The sequence below is a fragment of the Planococcus citri genome, chromosome 1 (genome assembly GCF_950023065.1).
Source record: "Planococcus citri chromosome 1, ihPlaCitr1.1, whole genome shotgun sequence".
Lineage (NCBI taxonomy): Eukaryota > Metazoa > Arthropoda > Insecta > Hemiptera > Pseudococcidae > Planococcus > Planococcus citri.
This window is the reverse complement of record NC_088677.1, coordinates 86941185-86967476: the sequence shown is the minus strand read 5'-3', so window position 1 is coordinate 86967476 and position 26292 is coordinate 86941185. Positions and strand designations below refer to the sequence as shown.

The 26292-nt window shown below is 36.0% G+C and overlaps 1 protein-coding gene across 1 annotated transcript; it reads right to left on the bottom strand.

The window, feature by feature from the left end:
• Positions 1-30: 30 nt before the first annotated feature.
• LOC135839675 (fatty-acid amide hydrolase 2-A-like) lies at positions 31-26292 on the bottom strand. The gene is made up of 9 exons (XM_065355813.1): positions 25747-26292; positions 25470-25687; positions 25274-25385; positions 20686-20846; positions 20411-20554; positions 20198-20302; positions 667-843; positions 314-496; positions 31-215 (listed from the first exon to the last, which is right to left on the bottom strand). The coding sequence occupies exons 1-9, from the start codon at positions 26138-26140 to the stop codon at positions 117-119; spliced, it is 1593 nt and encodes a 530-aa protein (XP_065211885.1). The 5' UTR covers positions 26141-26292; the 3' UTR covers positions 31-116.

Sequence of the window (26292 nt, the reverse complement as noted above, 5' to 3'; positions counted from 1 at the left end):
GATCTTTATAATGAACAGCGAACAGCAAACTTGAAAAATTAGCTTTATTAGATAACCATAAAGTAAATAGGTAGGTTATTAACTGGGGGGGGGGGGGAAATCAACAAATAATAATATTATGAGATCATTGGCGGAGGCTTCCATCCACCAAATGCTTTCTGAAGTTCTTCAGCAACGGCGAAACAAAGACGATCTTGATTAGGGGCAGCAATTACCTAAAAGCAAGAAAATTATACCTATAATTAAATTAATTCATACAACTAGGTAATTCTTTCTTATATACTTATGTATAGCAAAAAAAAAAAAAACTCACCTGAAAACCTACTGGGATGCCGTTTTTATTCAATCCCATGGGAACATGAGTGGCTGGAAACCCCAGTATGTTTACAATCGCCGCATAGTCCAAAGATGCACCTTTCCAGAATAATTGCATTTGGTAGCATGCCAAACAACCACTTGTTGGGTAGAATAGAACGCCATCTTCTTTCAATAATTTCTGTTGGTGAATAGGTGGGTAGGTATATTGAAAGTCGAAAATATTTTAAAAGATAGGTAAGTAGGCTATAAGTATCTAATCTATCAAACTTCAAAATTTTCTCATTTCTATGAAATTCTAAAATCAATAAATCTAAGCGAATAAAATAGATACGTATATAGGTACCATACCTTGAGACGTTTAGTTAACTTTTTCGCTTCTAACATGTACAGGTGTATTTTTGTACCAGTTAACAAAGGGCGGTCAACTGCCATATACCATTCCGCCATCAACCTATCCAACGCAAAGCGATCTTTATTCATAAAAAATTTCAGGAGTTCTTTAATCACACTAGAGTCGTCCTCGTCCTAAAACCAAAATTTTTTACAAGTTGTAGGTAATCATTCACTTGTAGTCCTGCATATGTCATATACGGAGTAATTGCTGCGACCCCCTCCCAATCACCCCGGACAACTTTTTTCTTCAAGAGGGCAGGCTAAGGAACATTTTAAAGCAAACTTGCCAAAAAAAAGTTGGCCTTGCTAACAAAATGGCGGCCGTTTTGATTGATAGGTCAGCCGAAATCGCAGATTTTTGAACTGAACAAAGCTGGATCGAAAGAGCATTCAAAAATTTATCACCAGCATATAATTTAAAGTGCCAAAGTGCATTTTTTTTCAATTGTCGGTGAATTTTTGAAAATCAAATTCAGGCCAAAAATGAGCAAAAAAAGCAAAATTCTGCCAAATAGACCGACAAATCTGAAATTTGGGATATACCCTGTTTTCAATCTGCCAAATCAATTGGAAACGGTTTCAAACCGTTTTGAGCAGTTCTAGAGCCCCCAGCAGATTTTTGAAACCTGAACTCCAACTTGAGTCATTTTGGAGCCTCTAGCCACTTTTGAAAATTCCTGGAGCCTCCAGTAAATTTTTGAATCGTGAATGGGAGTTACAAAACCGAAATTCACTCTGCAAACTAATTTCATTACGCTATGAAGTCGAATGCAGGTAGATTTCAAGTCGTTTTGGAGCCTCCAGCGACTTTTTGGAAATTACTGGAGCTTCCAGCAGATTTTTCAATGCTCGAAATTTCCAAAAATTTTTACCAAATCCAATTTCAATATACTATCAAATCAACTGTATGCGAGTTCTAGTCATTTTGAAGCCTCTAGCCACTTTTGAAAATTACTGGAGCCTCCAGTAGATTTTTGAATCATGAAAGTGAGTTATAAAACCGAAATTCACTTTGAAAACTATTTCAATACGCTATGAAGTCGACTGCAGGTGAATTTCAAGTCGTTTTGGAGCTTCCAGCGACTTTTTGAAAATTACTGAAGTTTTCAGCAGATTTTTCATTGCTCGAAATTTCCATAAAATTTCACCAGATCTGTAAGGTGGCATTATGGCCTCACTGTCCTCTCAGTGCATCTTATAACGATTCTTAAGTTGGGGAAGATCCTATAGGACTTGGTAAATCCATCCTTTAGGTCTTGACAACTTAGGGATCGTTTGATTTATTAAGGTAAAGTGTAGGTACTTGCGAATTCGAATATTATCGAATACCATTGGGTGGTCCGAATAATATTCCATCACACCGGGGGGGTCCGCGCCAATATTATTATATGGGCGGAGAATTCGCGTAATTACATCTATTTTATGATTGGCTAATATATTTCCCCCATCTCTTGGTAAAAGTAGCGCGAGCCTATCAGCTTTCGAGATCGATTTAGGAACTTTTAGGTGCTTTAGGTATAACTTTAGCTAGGTTCGATCTCGAAATCACTTCTTGTTCGTTCGTCGAGTTGTAGATACGTGAGTGTAGTATAGACCAATACTTAGGTGATCTATGAATCGGTGGACTAGAGCATTTGGTCCGTTTTCCTTCGACTTAATCGTTTGAAAACGTATTCTTATCTCCTTTCTATCCTTTTTAGGGTTCGGTTAATTAGTATTTTCATTGGTTAATTTGTGGCTTAATATAGCAATCAACCACCTCATCTTAGTTGCCCTGTCGTGGAATTGTGATTTATTAAGTTCTCATTGGTGAATTAGTGGTGAATTTACGTGATTAGGCGGTCGAGCATAGTGTCTCTGTTCTAATTACGCTTTCTGGTAAAATCTTAAATTGGTGAATGTATATATTTGAAGAAAACCTTATAATTAAGAGAATGTAATTTGTTACACCGATTACATTGGAGAAACTAACGAATGTGTTATTATTCCGCGAAAGTGGACCTAATTGATACATTAGTTGGTATTTTATGTTGACGTATCCGACGCTATCGTAATAGCCGCAGAGCTAGCAAGGGGTAAGTGCGAATAAGTTCTTTCTTGATATTGCAAAGAGTCGTATCAGACTTCTGGCAATCTTTCACCTGCTAAGGAATATTTCTCATCCTCCTCACTATTACCTTACGTGCTCGTATACACTCTAACATTGGCGCCCAAACGTTCCTTTTATGTGCGAAATTTTATTAGTGCTTGTGCTCTAAGTGGCAGTTACAGCACCAATCACTGTAAAGCTTCCCTTAAAAGGTAAGCACGAACTTGCGAGACAGATTTTATATTCAAATATCTGTGACATCTGGATAAAAAATCTGTGAGATTTTTACCATCAGAAATCTAAAGTTCTAAGTGGAGAACTTCCGATTAAGCTTAAAAATATCTGAACTTATAAGCACAGGTATTTTTTCGTTTAATTTTCAAGAAAAAACAAGCTTCGTATGATTTTTAAAGTTACATCTGTTTTGAAGAAATTGACTCTGTTCATTTGACTAGCTGATTGTATCTGTAACAGGCGAGAAGTAATTTTGGAATAGAACAGACTGAATTGGATTTGAAATTGAAGACACTAAAAAATTATAATTGAAGTGCATAATTCCAACTCATAAAGTTGCTCATTGTGAGGGAATTATTTTATAAAAAAAAAAAAAAAAAAAATCAATCAGAATCATGATTTTCTCTGTCTATCTGAACTAACTAGGAACAGATAGTCCGTGAATTTTATCCTTAATTTTCTACTTACGAAAATTCTAAGTGGCAGCAAGATTTAACTAAGTAGCTTCCTACCAAAATTCTCCTTTTCCTACACTTTCTACCTATGGTCAGTTTTTAAGTGGCAATAAAGATTGAAAATAGGTAGCATCCTACCTTTTGGATTCCATCAAGAAACGTTTATTTTAAGATCAGAATAAACAAATTAATGAAAACTGTGCAAATTTTCAGTCTCGTAACTGAAAAAGTTGATTTAAACATCAAAAAATCAGCAAATCTAGAGGAAACGAGAAGAAGAAAACTGTTACATTCCAAGGGAAATATTTCATGAGAAAATTGGCGCGAAAATTGGCGCGAAAAATCGACCACACATAATTTTTTCCGTTACAAGAAACGGATAAAAAGATCACACCATTTTAAATATTCTTTTGTGTTGATTTTGTTACAAATTAATGCAGAAAAATATAAAAATATTCGCAAATTAGAAGTTCTAAATACAAGGGTAAATAGACCACCCTGAATGTGCATCTTTAAACAGAAAATCGGATCGGATAACATTATTCTTTAGTGTATTTGTTTTGTAAAACATCGGCAAATTAACACCAAAAAATACGCAGAATAATTTCAAGAACTAAAATCTGAAAATAAGGGAAAATAGACCACCCACATTTTTCTCATCTTTTATAAAAGAAATCGAATCGTCGTAATATTCCTTTTGTTTGAATGGTTTTATAAAACACCCAAAATTTAAAACGCAAAAATAACAGCTTACATAATCCTATTTACAAAGCTATCCGCCTCGGAACCCCACCACCACCCACAGACGCATTGTCCAGTGCCGATTATCAGCTACCTGAAAAAGGGACAATGCGCCAACCTTCTTACAAACGCTGGTACTCATTTGCAACGAATATTCACGATCTTAAACGGTTGTTAGAAACTCTGGTATTTAACAATAATCGTTTCTAAAAAGATACGTAATAGTCGAGTATAAAAACAGTTCGTGTAGATCACTTTTTCGCCTCTGCTTTAAAGCAGTAGAGAGCAAGAAAACATTGCAACCAGTTAAGTGGAAAAAATGGAACAAACAGAAGAAACAGCAAATGAGTTGCTTCATGAAAACACAGAAAAAGATGTACATAAAAATGCAGAGGAAAAGGGGCATGAGGAAGACAGAAAAGAAGAGGGATCTGAAAAGTTGAAAAAACTATTTCAAACTGAAGAATTTAGGAAAGCCCTAAACACTGAAGTATATAACTGCTTCTATAGCACCTGGGAATGGATAGAAGATATTTATCAAGAGAATAACATCAATTCTGATACGAATAACCTGACTCAAAATAATCAAGAAACCATCCTAGAGATGAGTAAAAAACAGAAAATCAATGAAGAAGCAATTGAAAAAATTGCTACAAACTTACAATCTACGAAAAACGACATCAAGCATTTTGCTCAAACCAGAGATGAGGGGTGCAGAAAAATGATAAGAGATATAAAAGAAATACAACGTAAACTAGAAAAACCACCAGTTGTATCAAACAGAGGTGAATGGCGCAGATGTAAACACAAAATAATTGATCCGAACTGCGTAAAAAACGCAGGAATATTTTTTGCGGATGAAATGCGTCACTTCCCCCATGAATTTCTACAGGACTTTGAAGACTTTTTCAGTGAAATAGACATCTCGGAAGCTCAGATGATCATAGCATTCAAAGCAGTGATTTTGACAAAAAATAAGAATCAGTTCAAAGAAACAATTAAAAATGTCAACTCATTTCATGAAGTAAAAAAACAATTCCTGGCATTTTTTTGGAATATTCAAGCCCAAAATGAAGCAATGATTGAATGTCGCTACAACGCAATATTCGTTGACGACATAAAGACAATGGCCTTTCAGATGATAAGATGGGCAAAAACATTGCGCCACAGAAAATTTCATCATGATGAAGAGGTCATACACCTTCTAACAAACAAGGCTCCATTCCAATACAGGGCAATGATCACTGTAGAAGATCAGAATATTGACCAATTTATAATCAAATTGAGAGAACTAGCTGACATAGAAATTGACCCAAAGAATGAAGTGCCATTCATAATAGGCAAAAAATCTTCAAGCCAAGAATCAAATGAAAATGGTATGCAGAATTCAAAAATTCAAGTACCTGGATATTTGAAGAATTCTCAAAAAATAAGACCACTAGTTCTATCAAGCCCTGAGAAACCACAAGAAAAATTATATTCTCCAGAAAATGACAATAACCACGAGAGAGTTAAATTCAAAACTCCCACCGACACACAGACAATGCCAATGCACTATTTGGAATATGATTCTGAAGAGGATCAATACTATGAATGCAAAGACATAGAGGAAGAAATTCCAATAAATATTCAAGCGATAAGCACAATTGCTGAGATCCTAAAAAACCCAAATAATGAACCATTGGACATGAAAATGCTCACAGGGGCAATTATGAACTTAGCAAAGGTCAGCAAAAGCATAGAAAAAAACCCATCAGAGAGCCAAGGGGCACTTGATAATGACCCTGAAAACATACAAAACATGTTCATAAACTACATTTGGGTAGGTGATGGCATTGCACACTTTCTGAAAAGAGGTCAAAGACACCTCTCAGAAACACTACCAAACTATGTACGAGACCAGCTAAGCTATGAAGACTTATACGAACGTCTAAAAAACGCTGACTTTCCAAAAAATCAAAAATTCATCGTCGGATCTGGCCAAGTAGAAATAAACTACTCAAAGAAGCCATATGAGGCACTTGAAAAAGAATTACGCAAAATTGTAAGTTTGCTCCTAAACGAAAAGGAAGCTGAATGCGTAATCTTATTATTTCCACTAATTAAACCAAGAACTTATGGTGATAAGGAAATAAAACTATCAAGATACATGAGCTTCAGAGAAATTTATGAACGAACCACCAACGACAATCGGGTACTAGTGTGGAAGAAACCAGCATACCAATACCTAGAAACAGAGAATTATATAAATTCCTATGGCACGGTATGTACAAGACCAAGAACGAATGAAACAAATGAGATCGTACCAATCAATGACAAATTCCACTATGTAGAACCATTAAAGAAGTACTTCCCATTAATTGCAACATACCATGAAATGTTGATGCTACTATCATACCAAATTCAACAATTCGAAATAAGAACATTGAATACAAGAAAAAATCCAGAACATAGGGAAACAAAAGGTGAATTAAAAATCATCTATGACCCCACAACAGTACCACAAATGGACCCTGGTGCCAAGGAATCGCAACTAGATAGCGAAGATGACCTCACTCAAGCAATGAAGGAATTATGCAACGAAGAAAATCAATGCAAACCACAAATGAATGAGTTAAAACGTAAATGTGAACAACCGGTTCCTGTCAAAAAGAGAAAAGTATCCTGGGCAGATGAGGTAAAAATGTTGGAAAATGATACTCAAGGGGCACCAATAAATGCGATAGAAGCAATTGACAACGCTAAAATTGATTCAGAACACTTGAACAAACAAATGAGTGCACAACTGGTAACTCAGAAAACCGAAGATCCAACCTGTGTCATACCAGTTGTGGTTGGATCAAGGACATTAGCGTTACAATTGGACTCTGGAGCACTGCCAAATGCAGCCTCGAAGAAATTAATAGAATCAATACTGAGGGATGCACCTGAGGCAATCAAATTTGTGCCACTTAGGCGCACAGTCCAACTGAGACTTGCTGATAACTCAATAATAAGATCAGCCAGCCACTTAGCAGTCGTCCAAATAAGAATGGGGTCAGATATTGTAGGAGTACCATTCTATATACTCGAATCCCCAGGAAATACATTCATCATGGGAAGAGTATCAATGGACTACCTAAGAATCAAGCTCGATATTCATAACAGAATCGCAAAATTCAAGCCAGAATATGATGAAAAATTTTCCATCCCATTCTTAAGCCAAGATGAAGCACATGAAGCATATTCTCTATTTGGAGTACTGACAAATAGAGGAAGCCACAGAGTGACTAACGATATGACAGCACACACAAGATATGCAGAAATTCGAAAAGAATTGAAAAATGAGAGACTTAAAGCAATCAGAATATTTGAGGATAATCTGAAACAAGATCTTAAGGATGCAGTGCAAGAAGGTAGAATAACCATGGAGCAAGCCATGTTAGGTGAGAAAAAACTGTCAGAATACAGAGACATTTTCAGCCTAAATCCTGGAAAATACAAAGGAGAAAAAGTGAAATTTCAGTTCATACCAGGAGAAGAACACTTAAAACCATGGAGAGGTGAAAAATTCAGACCCAGCAAAAAACTTCAACCTGGTCTGAGAAAAGCGATAGAAAAAATGCTAGCTCTGGATCTAATAAGACCATCACACTCAACCTACATAAATACTTTAGCTCCAGTAATAAAAAAGAATGGAGACATTAGACTCTGTCTGGATGCAGACGAGCTGAACAAGTATTTAAAGAGTGTAATCACAGAACCCAACACAATCGAGAGCATGATTTTTGAAAACCATGGTGATATACACTTCTGCACTTGTGACTTCACGGCAGGATTCTGGCAACGAGAACTTGATGAGGAATCGCAAGAATTTACAGCCTTCCAATATGAGGGGCAAGTCTACCAATTTACACGACTCCCATATGGCTTGACAATATCAAGTGGAGAATTTGTGTACATGATAAATCAAATCATAAGAAGTCAAAAAGGCATCACAAAATATGTCGACGATGTAAAGATCTCAGGCGACACCTTTGAGGTGACTCTACAAAGACTCTTATACGTGTTTGAAATGATACGAAAAAATGGTTTAAAACTGAATCCCACAAAAACACAATTCTTCAGGAATCGTGCTGAACATCTAGGCTTTGTCTTATCAGACAAAGGAATAGAAAAACAAAGTGAGAAAATCAAAAAATTGGATGAATTTGAGAAAAAACATACAAAACATGGCATCTTTTCTTTGAAAAAAAGGAATGAAGTACTAGCACTAGTTGGACTCACTGGACTATACAGAAACTTCATACCACAATATTCTCAAATTGTAAGCCCAATTTATGAACTCACAAAAGGAGACTCACAGAACGTTGAATGGGGAGAAGCCCAACAGAAAGCATTTGAAAAACTCAAAGAAGAGTACCGCAAGGAATTCAAATTAAAACAACCCCCTGAAACGGGTGACCTATACCTAGATACTCAGGTGACGGATGACGCAATAAATGGAGTACTGTTCTACAAAGAAAATGAGGAAAAACAAATAATCATGTTTGTTTCAACATCATTCAAAGAACACCAAAAAGACTTCACATTATTTGATAGGGAAATAATGTGTCTAGTAAAGTGCATTCAAAAACTACAGATGTGGCTACATGGACGTAAAATTCACGTAAGATCAAATTTGCTTCCCATAGTAAATCGATTCCGTGAGATTTGCCAAACACATCGCAAAGCAGCACACTGGATAACAGTGCTAAATTGCTATCATTTAATATATGATATGTTCCATTCAAACAATGCACTTTATAAAGTGAAAGCTCCAGAGTTGGAAATAAATGTGATAGATCAAAGTTTCCAAACTGATCTGGAGCCAATGGCTTTAAATTTCATCGAAGAAAATGTTGCAGAGCTACATGGAAAATTAAATAGAATTGCCGAAGCGCAAAGCTCAGACATTACGTGTCAAAAAATCATGGCAATTCTAGAAGAACAAATCCCAGCCAACAACAAAAAGCAGCGTGATATTCAGAAGTTAAAAATGACAAAATTTGAGATCAAAAATTCTGAATTTGGAAAAGTTCTACACAGAATTTTGGATAATAAATCAAAAGTTCCATGCTTACCAGATGAACTCTTTTACGATACAATTGACTACCTACACGAATCATACGGACACGTAGGAGCGGCAAAACTTGATGCAATTTTCCGCCGAATATTTTACCATCAATGTTCACTTGCATACATCAGAGAAATATGCAATACGTGCATAGTATGCAAAGTGAACAAAAACTACACAAACTCAAAAATCATTGAGTATGCTCAAATTGAATCGTATGCAATAGGTGATGTCCTATCAGCAGATATTTATGGACCATTACCGGCATTAAAATACCAACCAAAATACCTTTTGGTAGTCAAAGACATTTTTACCAACAAGACGTGGTTGCGCACCTTATTCCAGATAAAGAAGAAAGAAGTATGCCAACAAATGGATACAATAATAAAAGATGCCCATAAGAAAGGCATAAAAATCAAAAAAGTGATCACTGATAATGGATCACAATTCATCTCGAATAGTTGGTACAACTTACTGGAAAATTATGAAATAAAGGCTGCACACACGAATGTATATAACCCTCAATCATCGTCTGTAGAAAGAACGATGAGATGCATTGGAGATAAGATCAGAGTAAAAATAAATAAAAATTATGATCCCTACAAAACTCATCTGGGATGGCACTTACTTATAAGTGAAGTGGAGATAGAAATCAACAACACACCCACATCTTTTGGTTTCAAGCCTAATGAGGCATGGGGCATTCGTGACCAAATAAGTGAAAAATTACCCCACAAACCAACAAAATTTGATTTTCCTCATGAGCTGATGAAAATCAGAAAGAAGATGCTGGAAAAAGATCTACCCTCCACAACATACCAAAAATGCATCGAGACAAAACTAGACCCTGAAAAGGACCTAATATTTGACACAGACGGATACGTCAGAGTGACTGCTGATGGTGCCTGCTCGAAAAATGGCGATGAAAAAGCTATCGCAGGAATCGGCATATGCTTTGCTCCAGATTCGGAACTGAATATTTCAGAAAGAATACTGAACAAGGAATTCACGAGTTCAAATAACCTAGCAGAACTCATGGCTATCTATATAGCACTGAAAATCCTAAGGGTGAATGAAATAAAAAAGGTGAAAGTCTTAAGCGACAGTAATTATGCAATCAGAGCTCTGAACTACACGATTTCCACCTGGCAAACCAACAATTGGAAAAACGCAAAAAATAAGCCAGTACACCATGAGAAACTGTTTAAAAAAATTCTCGAAATCAAATTACAATTTGATAATGTAGAATTCATACACGTCTACGCGCGTAAATATGAATTCACAAACATAATAGCAGACAACCTGGCTAAAAAAGCAGTCTATACGGTTGAACAAAATCAACAAAAAATAAATGAAATGACTGATCATCAGATAATTGAAAACTTCATTCGAGAAAAACGTAGATTAAAACGTATTGAAGAAGAATACGCGTTTAATAAAGCACACCTTGACCCGATTCTATTAAATCCAGGCGACTGGGTTTTAATGACAAATCACAAACAGTCTAGCGCTGAAAAGAAAACAGCTGCGAAATTATATGAAAAAAGGTCAGGACCATTTGTGATTATTCAAAGAAACGGCCATAATTGCTACCTACTTGAACCAAAGGATGGTAGCGAAACAAATAGAGTAGCCAACATTAGGCAACTCACACCATTCATCTCGAAAGAAAATCTAGAGAAATTACAAAAAGAAACCTGCTTAAAATCAAAACTTGACCCGAGAGATTTAGAACAAAAAATCAGAGATTTCCTAACAGAATACGAAAAAGACCTAGAAGCAGAAGAGGAAGAAGACTTTGAAATTTGCAATAACTCCAGATTGGAAAGAATACCTAAAAATGACTTTGAAAAAGCCTCAGAAATTGTTTATAATGAATTGAACAAGAATGCACGTGCACAGCGTGCAGCGGAAAGAGAAGCCAAGAAGAATGAAGCCGAAACAAGTCATCAGGAAGAAGAAACATCAGAGATTAATGAATCTAACACCGAGGAATCGCCTCTAGAACGAAAACGAGGAAGACCTAAAAAGGCAATTGGAAATGAAAAAGATTCAGGAATAACTCAAAATGAAAATCTTGAAAAAACCACTGAACAAAATGAAGAACCAAAACGAAAAAGAGGACGACCCAAAAAACAAACTGAAGATGAAAACCCCGATGACTTAGAAACAACTAAAGAAGAAAACTCGCAACAAATAAATAGCCAACCTGGAACAAGCAAAACAGAAACTGCAAATGTACACAAAAATAAATCAGAAGAAGAGAAAACTTTAAAAAGCAGAGCAGGAGCAATTCTAGAATACATCCTACCTTTCAAAAGAAAAAGGGAAAAACCAAAAAGATTCATTGAAGAACAGGAAAATTACGATGATATAAAAAAACAAAACGAGAATCCAAATTCGGAAAAAATAGTAACAAAAGATTTTCGAATCATACTACCAACACTGGAAACAGATGAAAAAATTAATGAACCAGGCTCTAAAAAAGCAAGACAAAGCGCTGAAATAATACCATCTATATTTAAAAAACAAAAAAATAACACAAAAACTTCAGCAAGAAAAAAATCGCAAAGAATACTAGAACAAAAAATGCGACTAGGAGAGCAACCCAAAGAAATAAAAAAACAAAAATTGGATCTAAAAAACATCAATCATGAAATGGATTTCGAAGATGAACCATATGAACTTTTTTTTGAAACGGTAATGGATGCATATAAGGAAGAAGCACTTAGCTTAAAATCTATTGGAATGCCAATACAAAATCAAGAGGAAGTTGAGAACTACGAAAACATATTAGACATCCCTGAAGAAAATCCAATTGTAGAAGATATAGTCTTCACTGAGTTTGAAATAACCAATGAAACATCCAATATAGGATGGAAATTCACGATGAGAAGCATACCAATAATCGTAATAATCCTGCTATTCATAATTGCATTTTCCCTATTCCAAATATTTTCCGAATAAGAATATCGACAAAAAAAAAACCATAATATTGCATGTAAAAAAAAAAAATATAATAATAAAAAAAAAAAAAAAAGAGAACAAAAACAAAAGTTCAAAATTCTGAACTCGGAAATATGAAGAAAACCCAGCGGAAAATCCAAACCCCTTCATTGAGAGGAATAGGCAACTTATTATAGTCACTAATCGCAGCACAGCATGGAGAACACATTTCCAAGAAATTATCAAGTTACATCATGATAGCGATAACATTCAAAATCGAGCGACCAGACGACGACAATCTATCAGTATATGTTGCAAAACGTTCAAGTTAAGTTGTGAAAACTGTATTAAGCCAATTTGCTCTAAGAAGTATTGTGTGTGAAAGTGAACTGAGTTCGCGATTTTAAGACTGTATCAAGATCTCATGCTACGAAGTGAAGACGAAAGCCAGATTATATCTCGATTCGCAAACCTTGAGTTAAAATCAGCTCCCGAAGTAAGTAACACAATAACACCTACCTAGCAGAAGACGAATACACACTAATACGTGAAAAGCTGAATAGAAGAAAACGTCATGTAACTGAAGTCACACAGCATAGAGACTGAAGACATAGGTATTGATCCAAGAATGTGTATGATTTCAGATGGAAATGAAAGTTGCGTTATGCGACAAGTGTTTACTTCCGCTTTTACAGCCGGGAAAATATGCTCCCATTAATGAGAAGAAAAAAGCAGTCGACGACCCACCGCACGTAACTGCATGCAGACATCTATATCATGCATACTGTATAGATTATTCGCTCAACAATTCAAACTGGTCAACGTTAAAATGTTGTCATCCTAACTGCAAACGAAGACTATTCAGAACCGAAATTTCGAAATTGGATTTAACGGTATGCATGCAGAAATTACTGCCTCCCGCGCCGAATCCGGCAACACAAGCCGAACTACACGACGTGAAACGTGAAAACAAAGTGCAAAAAGAAACGATCATGGAAATGCAAGAAAAAGTGACGAAATTAAGTAGCGAACTATCAAAGAAAGAAGATGAACTGAAAGAACTACGAGAAAAATACGACACTTATATAGACGCAAAAACAGATGGTCTAATGACGTCACAGCTTGGACCGGTGGTGTTCGACTTGACCAGCGATAATGACCACGCTCAGTTTGACCAACCTGCGACGTTCGGAGAAGCTATGGAAACGTCATCGAGAGTACCAGCCCCAATAAGTAAAATCAAGCAAGAATATCCATCGCCAATCGATGACATATACCCAGATCAAGTCCATCCTGGTTATGATAGAAGATACCGCCAAGACAGCTATAAGCATCGCTCATATGGACGAGGTTGGGGAAACCAAAGATTTTACAATACCAATGCTCAACGATATACATGGCAGAATCGCAGTTATCAAGAAAAGCCGTATCAGGACAGATCTCGTTATAAAGAAAGAACCAAATCGCAAGAAGAAGAGCGACTCGAAAGGCCAGCGATGGAACTCGCTAAATACCACAGCAGATTTAGGCAACGGTTTGGCGTCAGCTCTGCAATGCTAGAGCCATTTTACCCATTATATTGCTACCCGTTCTATTTCTCAGCGGCGGCACACTCAGAAGACAAGAAAGACCTAGCAGTTGTATTTATGTACGATGTTTTCATGATCGGAGACGGGCATATTGCAGCGATGGCTGAACGTATCATGACAAAATCACCAGCTGACAACGCAATCGATACAAACTACTATCGTAGAGACATGCTGGCATCGCAGCTAGTCGTCCTACTCACACTATTGAAAAAGTTACCAAAGAAACTCATGATTTCCATCGGTAACTTTGACATAGTGGTCGGAACCTCGTATAAGAAATTCTGCGAAGAAATGAACAAATTAGTGGATTTATTCAAAGAAAAGAACGTACAAGAACTCTTCATTATCCCATTAATTGAACATCCAGATCTAAACAAGACAGATTTCGAAGAAATAAAACGAGCCCTAACCATCGACTGGGCCCAGAAGGCTGGAGCCAGAAGAGGCAACATTGATGAGTTCTTCAGAGAGTTAACCAGCACACCAGCAGACATAGATGAGCTCGGGGCCTTCTACGATTTGAAAAAATACGACGCAATGCTGAAACGATTAGCCGAAAAATACGTCCCCTTACCCGTCAACCTACGAGGCAAATTGAAGAAACCAGAGCAGCCAAAAGTCGAACCAGTCGAAGAAAAACCTACGGTAATAAAAATGGAAATCCCAGAGGAAGAACAAACTGCGCCAAAAAACGTCGAATCAGCTGTTTCAAGCCAAATCAACGAGGTCGCATCGTCAACACCGATAACTACACCGCACGACAGAAACCAGTCACAATCGCGGGAGTCTTCATCGAGACCAACGAATTCCAAAATGTCGACAACATGTATAAATGCAGTGAACCCGACCAAAAGTAAAAGAACGACGGTAGCGGCGCAAATAATAGCAAAAAATAAACCAGTGCCAAAGACGACTTTATCCGATACGATTATGCAACCGGACACCAAGAAGCTTCCTTTCCTGCCGGAGTGCACCATCACCCCAGTATCAACAAAGAAAGCCAAACCGACTGATGAGAAACAAAACTCATCCGAAGAGGACCTCGACCGCAATGAAGAAACCGATAAAGAAGAAGCGTAAACCTTACGACGATCCAGGTAAAATTGAACACAAATTTGCATATAAAGACATACCTATTTGAAAACAATCGTTTTAATAACCAAAGTAAAAAGTTTTTTTTTTGAAAAAGAAGTGAACTTATCGTTTTTGAATTCGTATAAGAATCAAAGAAATGACTATAATTTTGAATTCAAACTGAGATCTGAGACTCACAAAAATGAAAGAATTTTTTAAGTGTAAAAACAATAGGATCGAAGTATCGTGAAGATAGGTTTCCAAAACCAAAACTTTTCTTTGTTGTTCGTGGCGAATATTTACTAATTAATTCTCACCTTTGTTTTCTAAAATGCTTCAAAGTTGAATTATTTTTAACAATTAATTTCATTGTTGTGCATGTTCCCTAAACTATATTTAATGATTTCATTGTTTTATTTTTCTTTGCATGTTCTTTACTATATTTAATTAGAAGTTATTTTGTCAAATTTTGTGTTCGAAAGTAAAAAAAAAAAAAAAGGAGGTCGTAAAATAATACATTCAAAATGTAGCAAATACGATCGACACCGACTACTAGGTCATATAAAAAAAAAAAAAAAGAGAGAAAAATTTATATATTTCGATACGAAGTAAAGTATACAAAAAACATTAAAATTTTTTTTACATTCGAATACAAACAATAGTCTAGTGTAATTAGTACTAAATAAACAACACAAAAATGTGTAGACGAACCAAGTTTGTCACCTAAAAAAAAAAAAAAAAAAAATTTTAGAAAACTAAGCAAAATTTTTTTTATATAAAATACCTACTCACTTACATACAACACCCCTACAAGGATTGATCCTATTTTCTGACCTAGTTAAGTGCCCAAATTTCTGGATCAAATCTAAAAACAAAAAAAGAAAACTTAGATTAAAAATTTGACTCTCGTATAGTTAAGTTGATGTAAATAGTATACTTACGAAAAATCCTAAATGTGAAGAAAAAATTCTCCTTGGCGCCAAAGGAACCTAAAACAAACAAAAACATACCTAGAATTAATGTTCATATCCATATCTTGATTTTTCCTATAATAATTCTTTTTGTGTAACAAAATAGTTATAACTATTATATGTATAAAATCCTAGTATTTGCATATGTGTAAAAACCTTATGCATGTGTATCATGTACAGTATTATGAAAAAATGATCATAGGTCTGTTTATAAATTTATAATAGGTATATAGATTAAACTCTCTTGTACATAAATGCCATGTGAAATTTAATTATTTCTACGTCTGTTTAGTATAGCCTTAGGTTACGTTTAAAACTTCCGTCAATGTTAGAATTTTTTTTTAAGACAAAAAAAAATAAGTCAATAACAAAAAACTTTATCAAGCTAAGATTGACTAGATATAGGAAGTAATGCTAACTGGCCACAGTTTCATTCCTTGTGAATATGATTTTCTTTGTAAACATATAATAACGTGCAAACTAGTATTATAGATATTATTGCTCTTTTTATGTTTCGTGAATATAACAGTTTTTTAATTACGTACACTCCACTTTATATTGTGGTGGAATTATATTTTTCTTTCTCTTTTTCTTTATTTCCAATTTTTCTTATTCTGTTTCTTTCATTTTTATGTTCGATAAAAATTTTTTAATTTTTTAATAAAACTACAAAATTCTTTTTTATATAATAGCACGACTGTATAAAGTTAAGATTGACTAGAATTAAAAAACAATGTTAAGACTGAAGAAATACTACACCGTAACGTTGTTTCATACTTGAAATAAGAACGACTAGATTACGACTAGAGAATAGTGATAGAAATAGACTAGAATTAAGATGTTTTTCTCATACATATACCTTCGATTTAAATTAATGTAATTAGGGGACCGGCTAATCACGTATCAAATCAATTTTTCAAAACAATAGTTAAGACAATTCAGTAACTCCAAGGCTCATACCACCGCTTAAACCTTTTTTCAACAAATTCTTTTTTTTTGAAAATATTCTTTTTCTAATGACTAAAATCCAAAAATTTCTTTTGTCAACAATCACAATCACACAATAGTAAAACCACTCTTTATAAAGAAGTGACAATAGGCTCTTCGCTACTCACAAAAATTATAAAGGGGAAGTTTTTTTTTTTATCAAAAATTTCAATTCAAAAAAAAAAAAAATAATAATAATGATGACAAGTACCACTTACCATTTTCGACCATGTTAGAGATGAATCAATCAGTATAAGGACCATTTGTTTCTTCACACATGTATCAATGAGATGATCTTCGGATCGATCATGGGTCTTGAATTGAGGATTCATTGTGCCGGAACATAGGCATTGATTCTTCGCTATTTGAAATTGAGATAGTCTTCCATTTGATAATTTTTTTTTACATACAGAATCCTGTATCAAAAATTCACAGAGCTGTCTCCCCGCGCAACCGAGTAAAGTACGGGGGGCAGAGGGGCTTCCCTGACAGTCAGGCAATAACTACACTTATTTGTTTACCGTGCTTCACTCTGAGGGGAATCCGAAGAGTTAACCCACGGGGGGCATATGTAAGGTGGCATTATGGCCTCACTGTCCTCTCAGTGCATCTTATAACGATTCTTAAGTTGGGGAAGATCCTATAGGACTTGGTAAATCCATCCTTTAGGTCTTGACAACTTAGGGATCGTTTGATTTATTAAGGTAAAGTGTAGGTACTTGCGAATTCGAATATTATCGAATACCATTGGGTGGTCCGAATAATATTCCATCACACCGGGGGGTCCGCGCCAATATTATTATATGGGCGGAGAATTCGCGTAATTACATCTATTTTATGATTGGCTAATATATTTCCCCCATCTCTTGGTAAAAGTAGCGCGAGCCTATCAGCTTTCGAGATCGATTTAGGAACTTTTAGGTGCTTTAGGTATAACTTTAGCTAGGTTCGATCTCGAAATCACTTCTTGTTCGTTCGTCGAGTTGTAGATACGTGAGTGTAGTATAGACCAATACTTAGGCGATCTATGAATCGGTGGACTAGAGCATTTGGTCCGTTTTCCTTCGACTTAATCGTTTGAAAACGTATTCTTATCTCCTTTCTATCCTTTTTAGGGTTCGGTTAATTAGTATTTTCATTGGTTAATTTGTGGCTTAATATAGCAATCAACCACCTCATCTTAGTTGCCCTGTCGTGGAATTGTGATTTATTAAGTTCTCATTGGTGAATTAGTGGTGAATTTACGTGATTAGGCGGTCGAGCATAGTGTCTCTGTTCTAATTACGCTTTCTGGTAAAATCTTAAATTGGTGAATGTATATATTTGAAGAAAACCTTATAATTAAGAGAATGTAATTTGTTACACCGATTACATTGGAGAAACTAACGAATGTGTTATTATTCCGCGAAAGTGGACCTAATTGATACATTAGTTGGTATTTTATGTTGACGTATCCGACGCTATCGTAATAGCCGCAGAGCTAGCAAGGGGTAAGTGCGAATAAGTTCTTTCTTGATATTGCAAAGAGTCGTATCAGACTTCTGGCAATCTTTCACCTGCTAAGGAATATTTCTCATCCTCCTCACTATTACCTTACGTGCTCGTATACACTCTAACAGATCCATTTTTAAAATGCTATAAAATCAACTGAAAATGGGTTCAAGTGTATTTTGGAGACTCCAGCAACTTTTGAAAATTCCTGGAGCCTCCAGTAGATTTTTGAATCATGAAATCGAGTTATAAAACCGAAATTCACTCTGCAAACTAATTTCATCAGGCTTTGAAGTTGAATGCACATAGATTTCTAGTTGTTTTGGAGCCTCCAGAGCCTTTCTGGAAATTACTGGAGCCTCCAGCAGATTTTTCTATGCTCGAAGTTTCCATAAAATTTTATCAAAACCAATTTTAATACGCTATCAAGTCAACTCCAAGTGCGTTCAAGTCATTTTGGGCCCCCTGCACCTTTTGAAAATTCCTGGAGCCTCCAGTAGATTTTTGAATCATCAAACGGAGTTATAAAACCGCAATTCACTCTGCAAACTAATTCAATACGCTATGAAGTCGACTACGGATAGATTTCAAGTCGATTTGGAGCCTCCAGCAACTTTTTGGAAATTACTGGAGCCTCCAGCAACTTTTTGGAAATTACTGGAGCCTCCAGCAGATTTTTCAATGCTTGAAATTTCCATAAAAATTTTACCAAATCCAATTTTAAAACGCTATAAAAATTAACTGCAAGTGGGTTCAAGTCGTTATGGAGCCTCCAGCGGCAGCGCCTTTTTGGAAATTACTGCAGCCTCCAGCAAATTTTTCAATGCTCGAAATTTCCATAAAATTTAACAAATGGAGTTGTAAAGCCGAAATTTATTCTGCAAACTAATTTCAATACACTACAAAGTCAACTGCAGTTGGATTTTAAGTCGTTTTGGAGCTTCCAGCGACTTTTTGAAGTCTCCGCTAGGTTTTTGAAACTTGAAATTTCCACAAAATTTCATCAAATGGAGTTAGCAAGCTGAGATTTACTTTACAAACTAATTTCAATACGATATGAAGTTGACTGCATGGTGGTTTCAATTGGTTTTGAAGCTTTCAGCTACTTTTTGGAAATTTCAATTTTCCAAAACATGCCACACAACCTTTCAAAAAGTCGCTGGAGGCTCCAAAACTAGGTACCTACTTGAAATTCACCTGCAGTCGACTTCATAGAGTATTGAAATTAGTTTGCAGAATGAATTTCGACTTTCAATCTCCATTTTGATGACATTTTGTGGGAAATTCGAGTTTCAAAAATCTGCTGGAGGTTCCAAAACTGCTCTAAACGGCTTGAAACAGTTTCCAATCGATTTGGAATGTCGAAAATAGGGTATATCTCAAATTTCAGTTTTCTTGGTCGATTTGGTAAAATTTTGATTTTTTCCCTCATTTTTGGCCTGAATTTGATTTTCAAAAATTCACCAAAAATCGAAAAAGTCACTTTAGCACTTGAAATTTTGACAGGCGATCAATGTTTGCTTGATCATTCGATCTTTGTTTGTACGGTTTAAAAAAATCCGTGCAAGACTTATGTTGGAAAGCAAAATCTGCGATTACGACTGACCTGTTAATCAAAATGGCCGTCATTCTGTTCGTAGGGCCAACTTATTTTGTTGTTGCCAAATTTGCTTCAAAATATTCCTTACATACCTAGTTGGCCCGGAGGATCGTGAGAAGGGGGCTTCAATTACTCCATACCTATATGCAATATGCGGCGAACTATTAAGTATAGTAAAAATAATTCCAATTAACTAGTAGATAGCAAAATTAACCAATAATGGATCTTCCATGCTCATTGTTATTGAATCGAAATCTTCTATTAGGGCATCGTGTGCCATCCACATTTCACTGGTGTCGTCCATTTCGGCAATTTGGATCTGGAACAGACAGGATATGGCGATCAAGTGATTTAACACATTGCTAACCTTCGGCAGTCCACCTCAAATAAGGTTACCTAAGTTATCTAGTTTTCTCATGACACGTACTTTTTGAACAGAGCTTTTGTATGTACTTCGTAAGTGTTCGGCTGCTTTGAGAATAGCTTTTTTAATATCCGGATCGACTGATTCTTCGGTTATTTTGAAGCCTCGATCGAGCATATAATAAATCTTCAATTCGCTCAAATTTACCTAAAAATAGTTCCACAGAAAAAGTAAGTAATTGATGAAAAACTTGCCTGTTTTAATGTGGTGTTGATGTATCGAAAAAAATGAAATAAAATTTTCGTTATTAAATAGAAAATAGGTATGTAGGTAATTACATTTGCGTACAGATTCAACGAGCTCGCATTTTTTTCACCGGTCATAATAGCCAGAGTTAATTTCAAATCCTCCGCGTAACGACACATAGGTCCTATTGAGTTTCTTTTTTGCCAAACATCGTCGGGACTACTTGGAAGATGACCAGTTTGAGAAACGATACCTTGACAAAAATAAGGAATCGGATCATTCATTGACTATCTAGACCTACCTACTATAGTCCGACACATGACAATAGGAGTAATTGCACCCCCCTCCCCCCGCCGATCCACCGGGACAACTTTTTTCTTAAAGGGGACATTCTAAGGAACATTTTAAAGCAAACTTGCCAAAAAAAAAGTTGGCTTTACTTAAAAAATGGTGGCCATTTTGATTAACAGGTCAGCCGAAATCGCAGATTTTGCTTTCCAACATAGGACTTGCACGAAATTTTTCAAACTTTACAAAAGTAGATCGAAAGATCATGCAAAAATTTTTCACCTGTCAAAATTTCAAGTGCTTAAGTGCGTTTTTTGATTTTTGGTGAATTTTTGAAAATAAAATTTAGGCCAAAAATGAGGGAAAAAATCAAAATTTTACCAAATTGGCCAAGAAAGCTAAAATTAGGGATATACCCTATTTTCGACATGCCCAATCGATTGGAAACTGTTTCAACCCGTTTTGAGCAGTTCTGGAGCCTCCAGCAGATTTTTGAAACTCGAAATTTCCACAAAATTCCATCAAATTGGAGTTGTAAAGCTAAAATTTATTCTAAAAACTAATTTCAATACGCTACGAAGTACTGCAGGAGAATTTCAAGTCGTTTTGGAGCCTCCAGCGACTTTTTGAAAATTCCTGAAACCTTCAGCAGATTTTTGAAACTTGAAATTTTCACAAAATTTCATCAAATGGAGATGGAAAGCTGAAATTTACTCTACACGCCTATTTTAACACCCTTTGAAGACGACTACAGGTGGGTTCAAGTAATTTTAGGGCCTCCAGCGACTTTTTTTTTGAAAATTACTGGAGCCTTCAGCAGATTTTTGAAACTTGAAATTTTCACAAAATTTCATCAAATGGAGATGGAAAGCTGAAATTTACTCTACACTCCTATTTTAACACCCTTTGAAGACGACTACAGGTGGGTTCAAGTCATTTTAGGGCCTCCAGCGACTTTTTTGAAAATTACTGGAGCCTCCAGTAGATTTTTGAAACTTTAAATTTTTCCAACATTAATTTATCAAATGGAGTTGGCAAGCTGAAATTTACTTCGCAGACTACATGGTGGTTTCAAATGGTTTTGAAGCTTCCAGCTACTTTCAGGAAATTTCAATTTTCCAAAAAAAGTCATACAACTTTTCAAAAAGTTGCTGGAGGCTCCAAAACGACTTGAAATCCACCAACAGTCAACTTCGTAGCGTATTGAAATTAGTTTGCAGAATGAATTTCGTCTCTCCATCTCAGTTTGACGAAATTTTGGGGAAATTTCAAGTTTCAAAAATCTACTGAAGGCTCCAGTAATTTTCAAAAAAGTCGTTGGAGGCTCTAAAATGACTTGAACCCACCTGTAGTTGTCTTCAGAGGGTGTTAAAATAGGCGTGTAGAGTAAATTTCAGCTTTCCATCTCCATTTGATGTGAAATTTTGTAAAAATTTCAAGTTTCAAAAATCTGCTGAAAGGTTCAGGAATTTTCAAAAAGTCGCTGGAGGCTCCAAAACGACTTGAAATTCTCCTGCAGTACTTCGTAGCGTATTGAAATTAGTTTTTAGAATAAATTTTAGCTTTACAACTCCAATTTGATGGAATTTTGTGGAAATTTCGAGTTTTAAAAATCTGCTGGAGGCTCCAGAACTGCTCAAAACGGTTTGAAACAGTTTCCAATCGATTGGACATGTCGAAAATAGGGTATATCCCAAATTTCAGCTTTTTTGGTCGATTTGGTAAAATTTTGATTTTTTCCCTCATTTTTGGCCTAAATTCGATTTTCAAAAATTCACCAAAAATCGAAAAACGCACTTTAGCACTTGAAATTTTGACAGGTGATAAATTTTTGCATGATCTTTCGATCTACCTTTGTAAAGTTTGAAAAAGTTCGTGCAAGTCCTATGTTAAAACGCAAAATCTGCGATTTCGGCTGACCTGTCAATCAAAATGGCCGCCATTTTGTAAGTAAGGCCAACTTTTTTTTGGCAACTTTGCTTTAAAATGTTCCTTAGGATGTCCCCTTCAAGAAAAAAGTTGTCCCGGAGGATCGGCGGGGGGGGTGCAATTACTCCTATTGTCATATGCCGGACTATAGTCACAATCTCATGATTGTAAACGATGACTTCTGCTCGTGCAATTTTCATGATGTAGAACTACATTATCTATGATCGAGGAGGGATAGTGACTTCTTCATGAATGCTTGAACATTATGAAATGCCGGGGAGTGCTGCAATTTGACAGTGTAAAGCTTTTCAAAGTGGTAGATAAACGTATTTCGATATTTCTGCAGAAAAACAATTGTACTGCTAACCTTTGTAGGATGTAACTATTTGGTGACAAATATCGAGAAAGAATATCCACGGAATGATAAACAGATTTGATGGGTGGATTGTAGATTATCTGAACTTATGTGCTGTTAAAAGCATCTGTGTTCCTTTCAATTCTTGTTTCTGACATTTCAAGCCTACTTGATAATATTTCCCATAATATGTACTCTGCGTATTCATGCTCTGTTTTTTCGGGTTTTTATCGAGACAAGCATATCAAATTTTTAAAAAATCGCTCTGGTCCACCATTTTCACACCTTTCATGATTTCATTTTGTGAAGGGTCTACCATCAATATGTTTATCCAAAAATGGAGCATGGGTCCAATTTTTTTAACCCAACTTTTTTGAAAATTTGCCCCCCAAAAAGGGATGGGGTGATCTTGGGGGATATGCTTTCACTCATTCAGTACACCTAATGATACTAAGGTATATCATTCAGTTCCATGATTGACCTCATTGGGGTTTTTGCTTTCTCCGTTTTCAAGGAAAATTGAATAAATCGGTATGGCTTTTACGAGACGGCTTTAAGGGGCTGGGGGGCAAACTGTGGGTTAATGTGATGCTTGTGATGATCTAATTCAGGAAATTGAAAGCATTTTTTCATAACATCTCAGGATTTCCTTGGGTGTTTAAGGGTTAAGTGCGTTTTTCGATTTTTGGTGAATTTTTAAAAATCCACTTTAGGCCAAAATTGAGGGAAAAAATCAAAATTTTACCAAATTGACTGAGAAAGCTGAAATTGAGGATATACCCTATTTTCGACATGCCAAATCGATTGAAAACAGTTTTAACCCATTTTGAGCAGTTCTGGAGCCTCCAGCAGATTTTTGAAACTCGAAAATCCCACAAAATTCCATCAAATTGGAGTTGTAAAGCTGAAATTTATTCTAAAGACTAATTTCAGTACGCTACGAAGTACTGCAGGTGAATTTCAAGTCGTTTTGGAGCCTCCAGCGACTTTTTGAAAATCCCTGAAGCCTCCAGCAGATTTTCGAAACTTTAAAATTTTACAAAATTTCATCAAATGAAGATGGAAAGCTGAAATTTATTCTACACTCCAATTTTAACACCCTCTGAAGACGACTTCAAGTGGGTTCAAGTCATTTTAGGGCCTCCAGTAGATTTTTGAAGCTTGAAATTTCCCCAAAATTTCATCAAACTGAGATGGAGAGTCGAAGCCACGAAGTTGACTGCTGGTGGATTTCAAGTCGTTTTGGAGCTTCCAGCGACTTTTTGAAAGATTGTATGGTTTTTTTTTAGAAAATTGAAATTTCCTAAAAGTAGCTGGAAGCTTCAAAACCATTTGAAATCACCATGTAGGTAGTCTGCGAAGTAAATTTCAGCTTGCCAACTTCATTTGATAAATTAATGTTGGGGAAATTTCAAGTTTCAAAAATCTACTGGAGGCTCCAGTAATTTTCAAAAAAGTCGCTGGAGGCCCTTAAATGACTTGAACACACCTGAAGTCGTCTTCAGAGGGTGTTAAAATTGGAGTGTAGAGTAAATTTCAGCTTTCCATCTCCATTTGATGAAATTTTGTGAAAATTTAAAGTTTCAAAAATCTGCTGGATGCTCCAGAACTGCTCAATACGGGTTGAAACCGTTTCCAATTGATTTGGCATGTCAAAAATAGGGTATATCCCCAATTTCAGCTTTCTTGGTCAATTTGGTAAAATTTTGATTTTTTCCCTCATTTTTGGCCTAAATTGGATTTTCAAAAATTCACCAAAAATCGAAAAACGCACTTTAGCACTCGAAATTTTGACTGGTGATGAATATTTGCATGATCTTTCGATCTATTTTTGTAAAGTTTGAAAAAGTTCGTGCAAGTCCTATGTTAAAACGCAAAATCTGCGATTACGGCTGACCTGTCAATCAAAATGGGCCTCCATTTTGTAAGTAAGGCCAACTTTTTTTTTGGTAAGTTTGCTTTAAGATGTTCCTTAGGATGTCCCCTTTAAGAAAAAAATTGTCCCGGAAGATCGGCGGTGGGGTGCAATTACTCCTATTATTGTCATATGCCGGACTAATGCCCATAATACACCAAACCATTCAAGTACAAAACGAAATGAATCTTACCTTGGGTAGGTTTGTGTCCAAATATACCACAAAAGTGACTAGGTATTCGAATTGATCCATCATAATCTGACCCAACACCTATAACCGAACCAGCTGCTGAGATTAGGGCAGCCTGAAAGAGCAAACATCCATACATTATTATTCGGCTGCATATTTTGGCATATTTTTCGAGACATTTTTATAGTAAATTACCCACTTCTCCGCCAGAAGACCCGCCAGAGGTCAAATTGGGATCATACGGATTACTCGTATAGCCTATCATATCATTATAAGTTTCCAAACAGCCGGACAGTTTAGGCAAGTTCGTAACAGCGATTGGTATAGCTCCTGCATTTCTCAAAGCAGCTACTGCATCTCCATCTACGTCGGCTTTTATGCCCTTTCTCGATGGAACTGCCGAAGTATAACTAGAGCCTGCCAAAAATAATCCCATCTCAACCTGTTCAATGTTTTAAAGGAACAGTTCAACTCACCTTTAACCATCAAGCATTCTTTAAACGTGATTGGAACTCCCATCAGAGGCTTCTCTTTAGCGAGTTCTTCGACTGATTTTTCATAACTCTGGATAAAGCGGTCGGCATTTCTAGCATCTTTTATAGCCTCTTCGAATCGATCTTCAAAAATAGCGTTTACTTGTCCATTGACTTGTTGACAACGTTCAACGAAAGCTTTCACAACCTGCTCACTGGTGAGTACTTTGGTCCTAATTTTTTCAGCTAAACTCGTTGCGCTCAAAGTCAAAATTTCTGGTTCATTCAGCGCTGGTAGAGGTTTTCGCGGACGATTAGCGTAGTAGGAATAAAAAGGGGCGACTATTTTCCCCAACACAAAGAAGAAGAAATCGAAAAATCGGAGTATCACTATCATACTTTTTATTTTGTCACTGACGAATTTGCAAAAGTTTTGAAACAATCGATGTAATTATTCATATAAAATATAGGTGCATACGAGTTTCGCTCGCGAAATATCCACATACTACCGCGCACTTGGGGCTATTGTAGGTACTACACTGACGTAAT

Coding starts and splice junctions, on each gene's coding strand:
- LOC135839675 (XM_065355813.1), bottom strand. CDS start 26,140: ATGATAGTGATACTCCGATTTTTCGATTTCTTCTTCTTTGTGTTGGGG. Junction 20,555..20,685: donor CGTTGAATCTGTACGCAAAT/GTAATTACCTAC, acceptor AACTATTTTTAG/GTAAATTTGAGCGAATTGAA. Junction 844..20,197: donor GCATGGAAGATCCATTATTG/GTTAATTTTGCT, acceptor TTTTGGTTTTAG/GACGAGGACGACTCTAGTGT.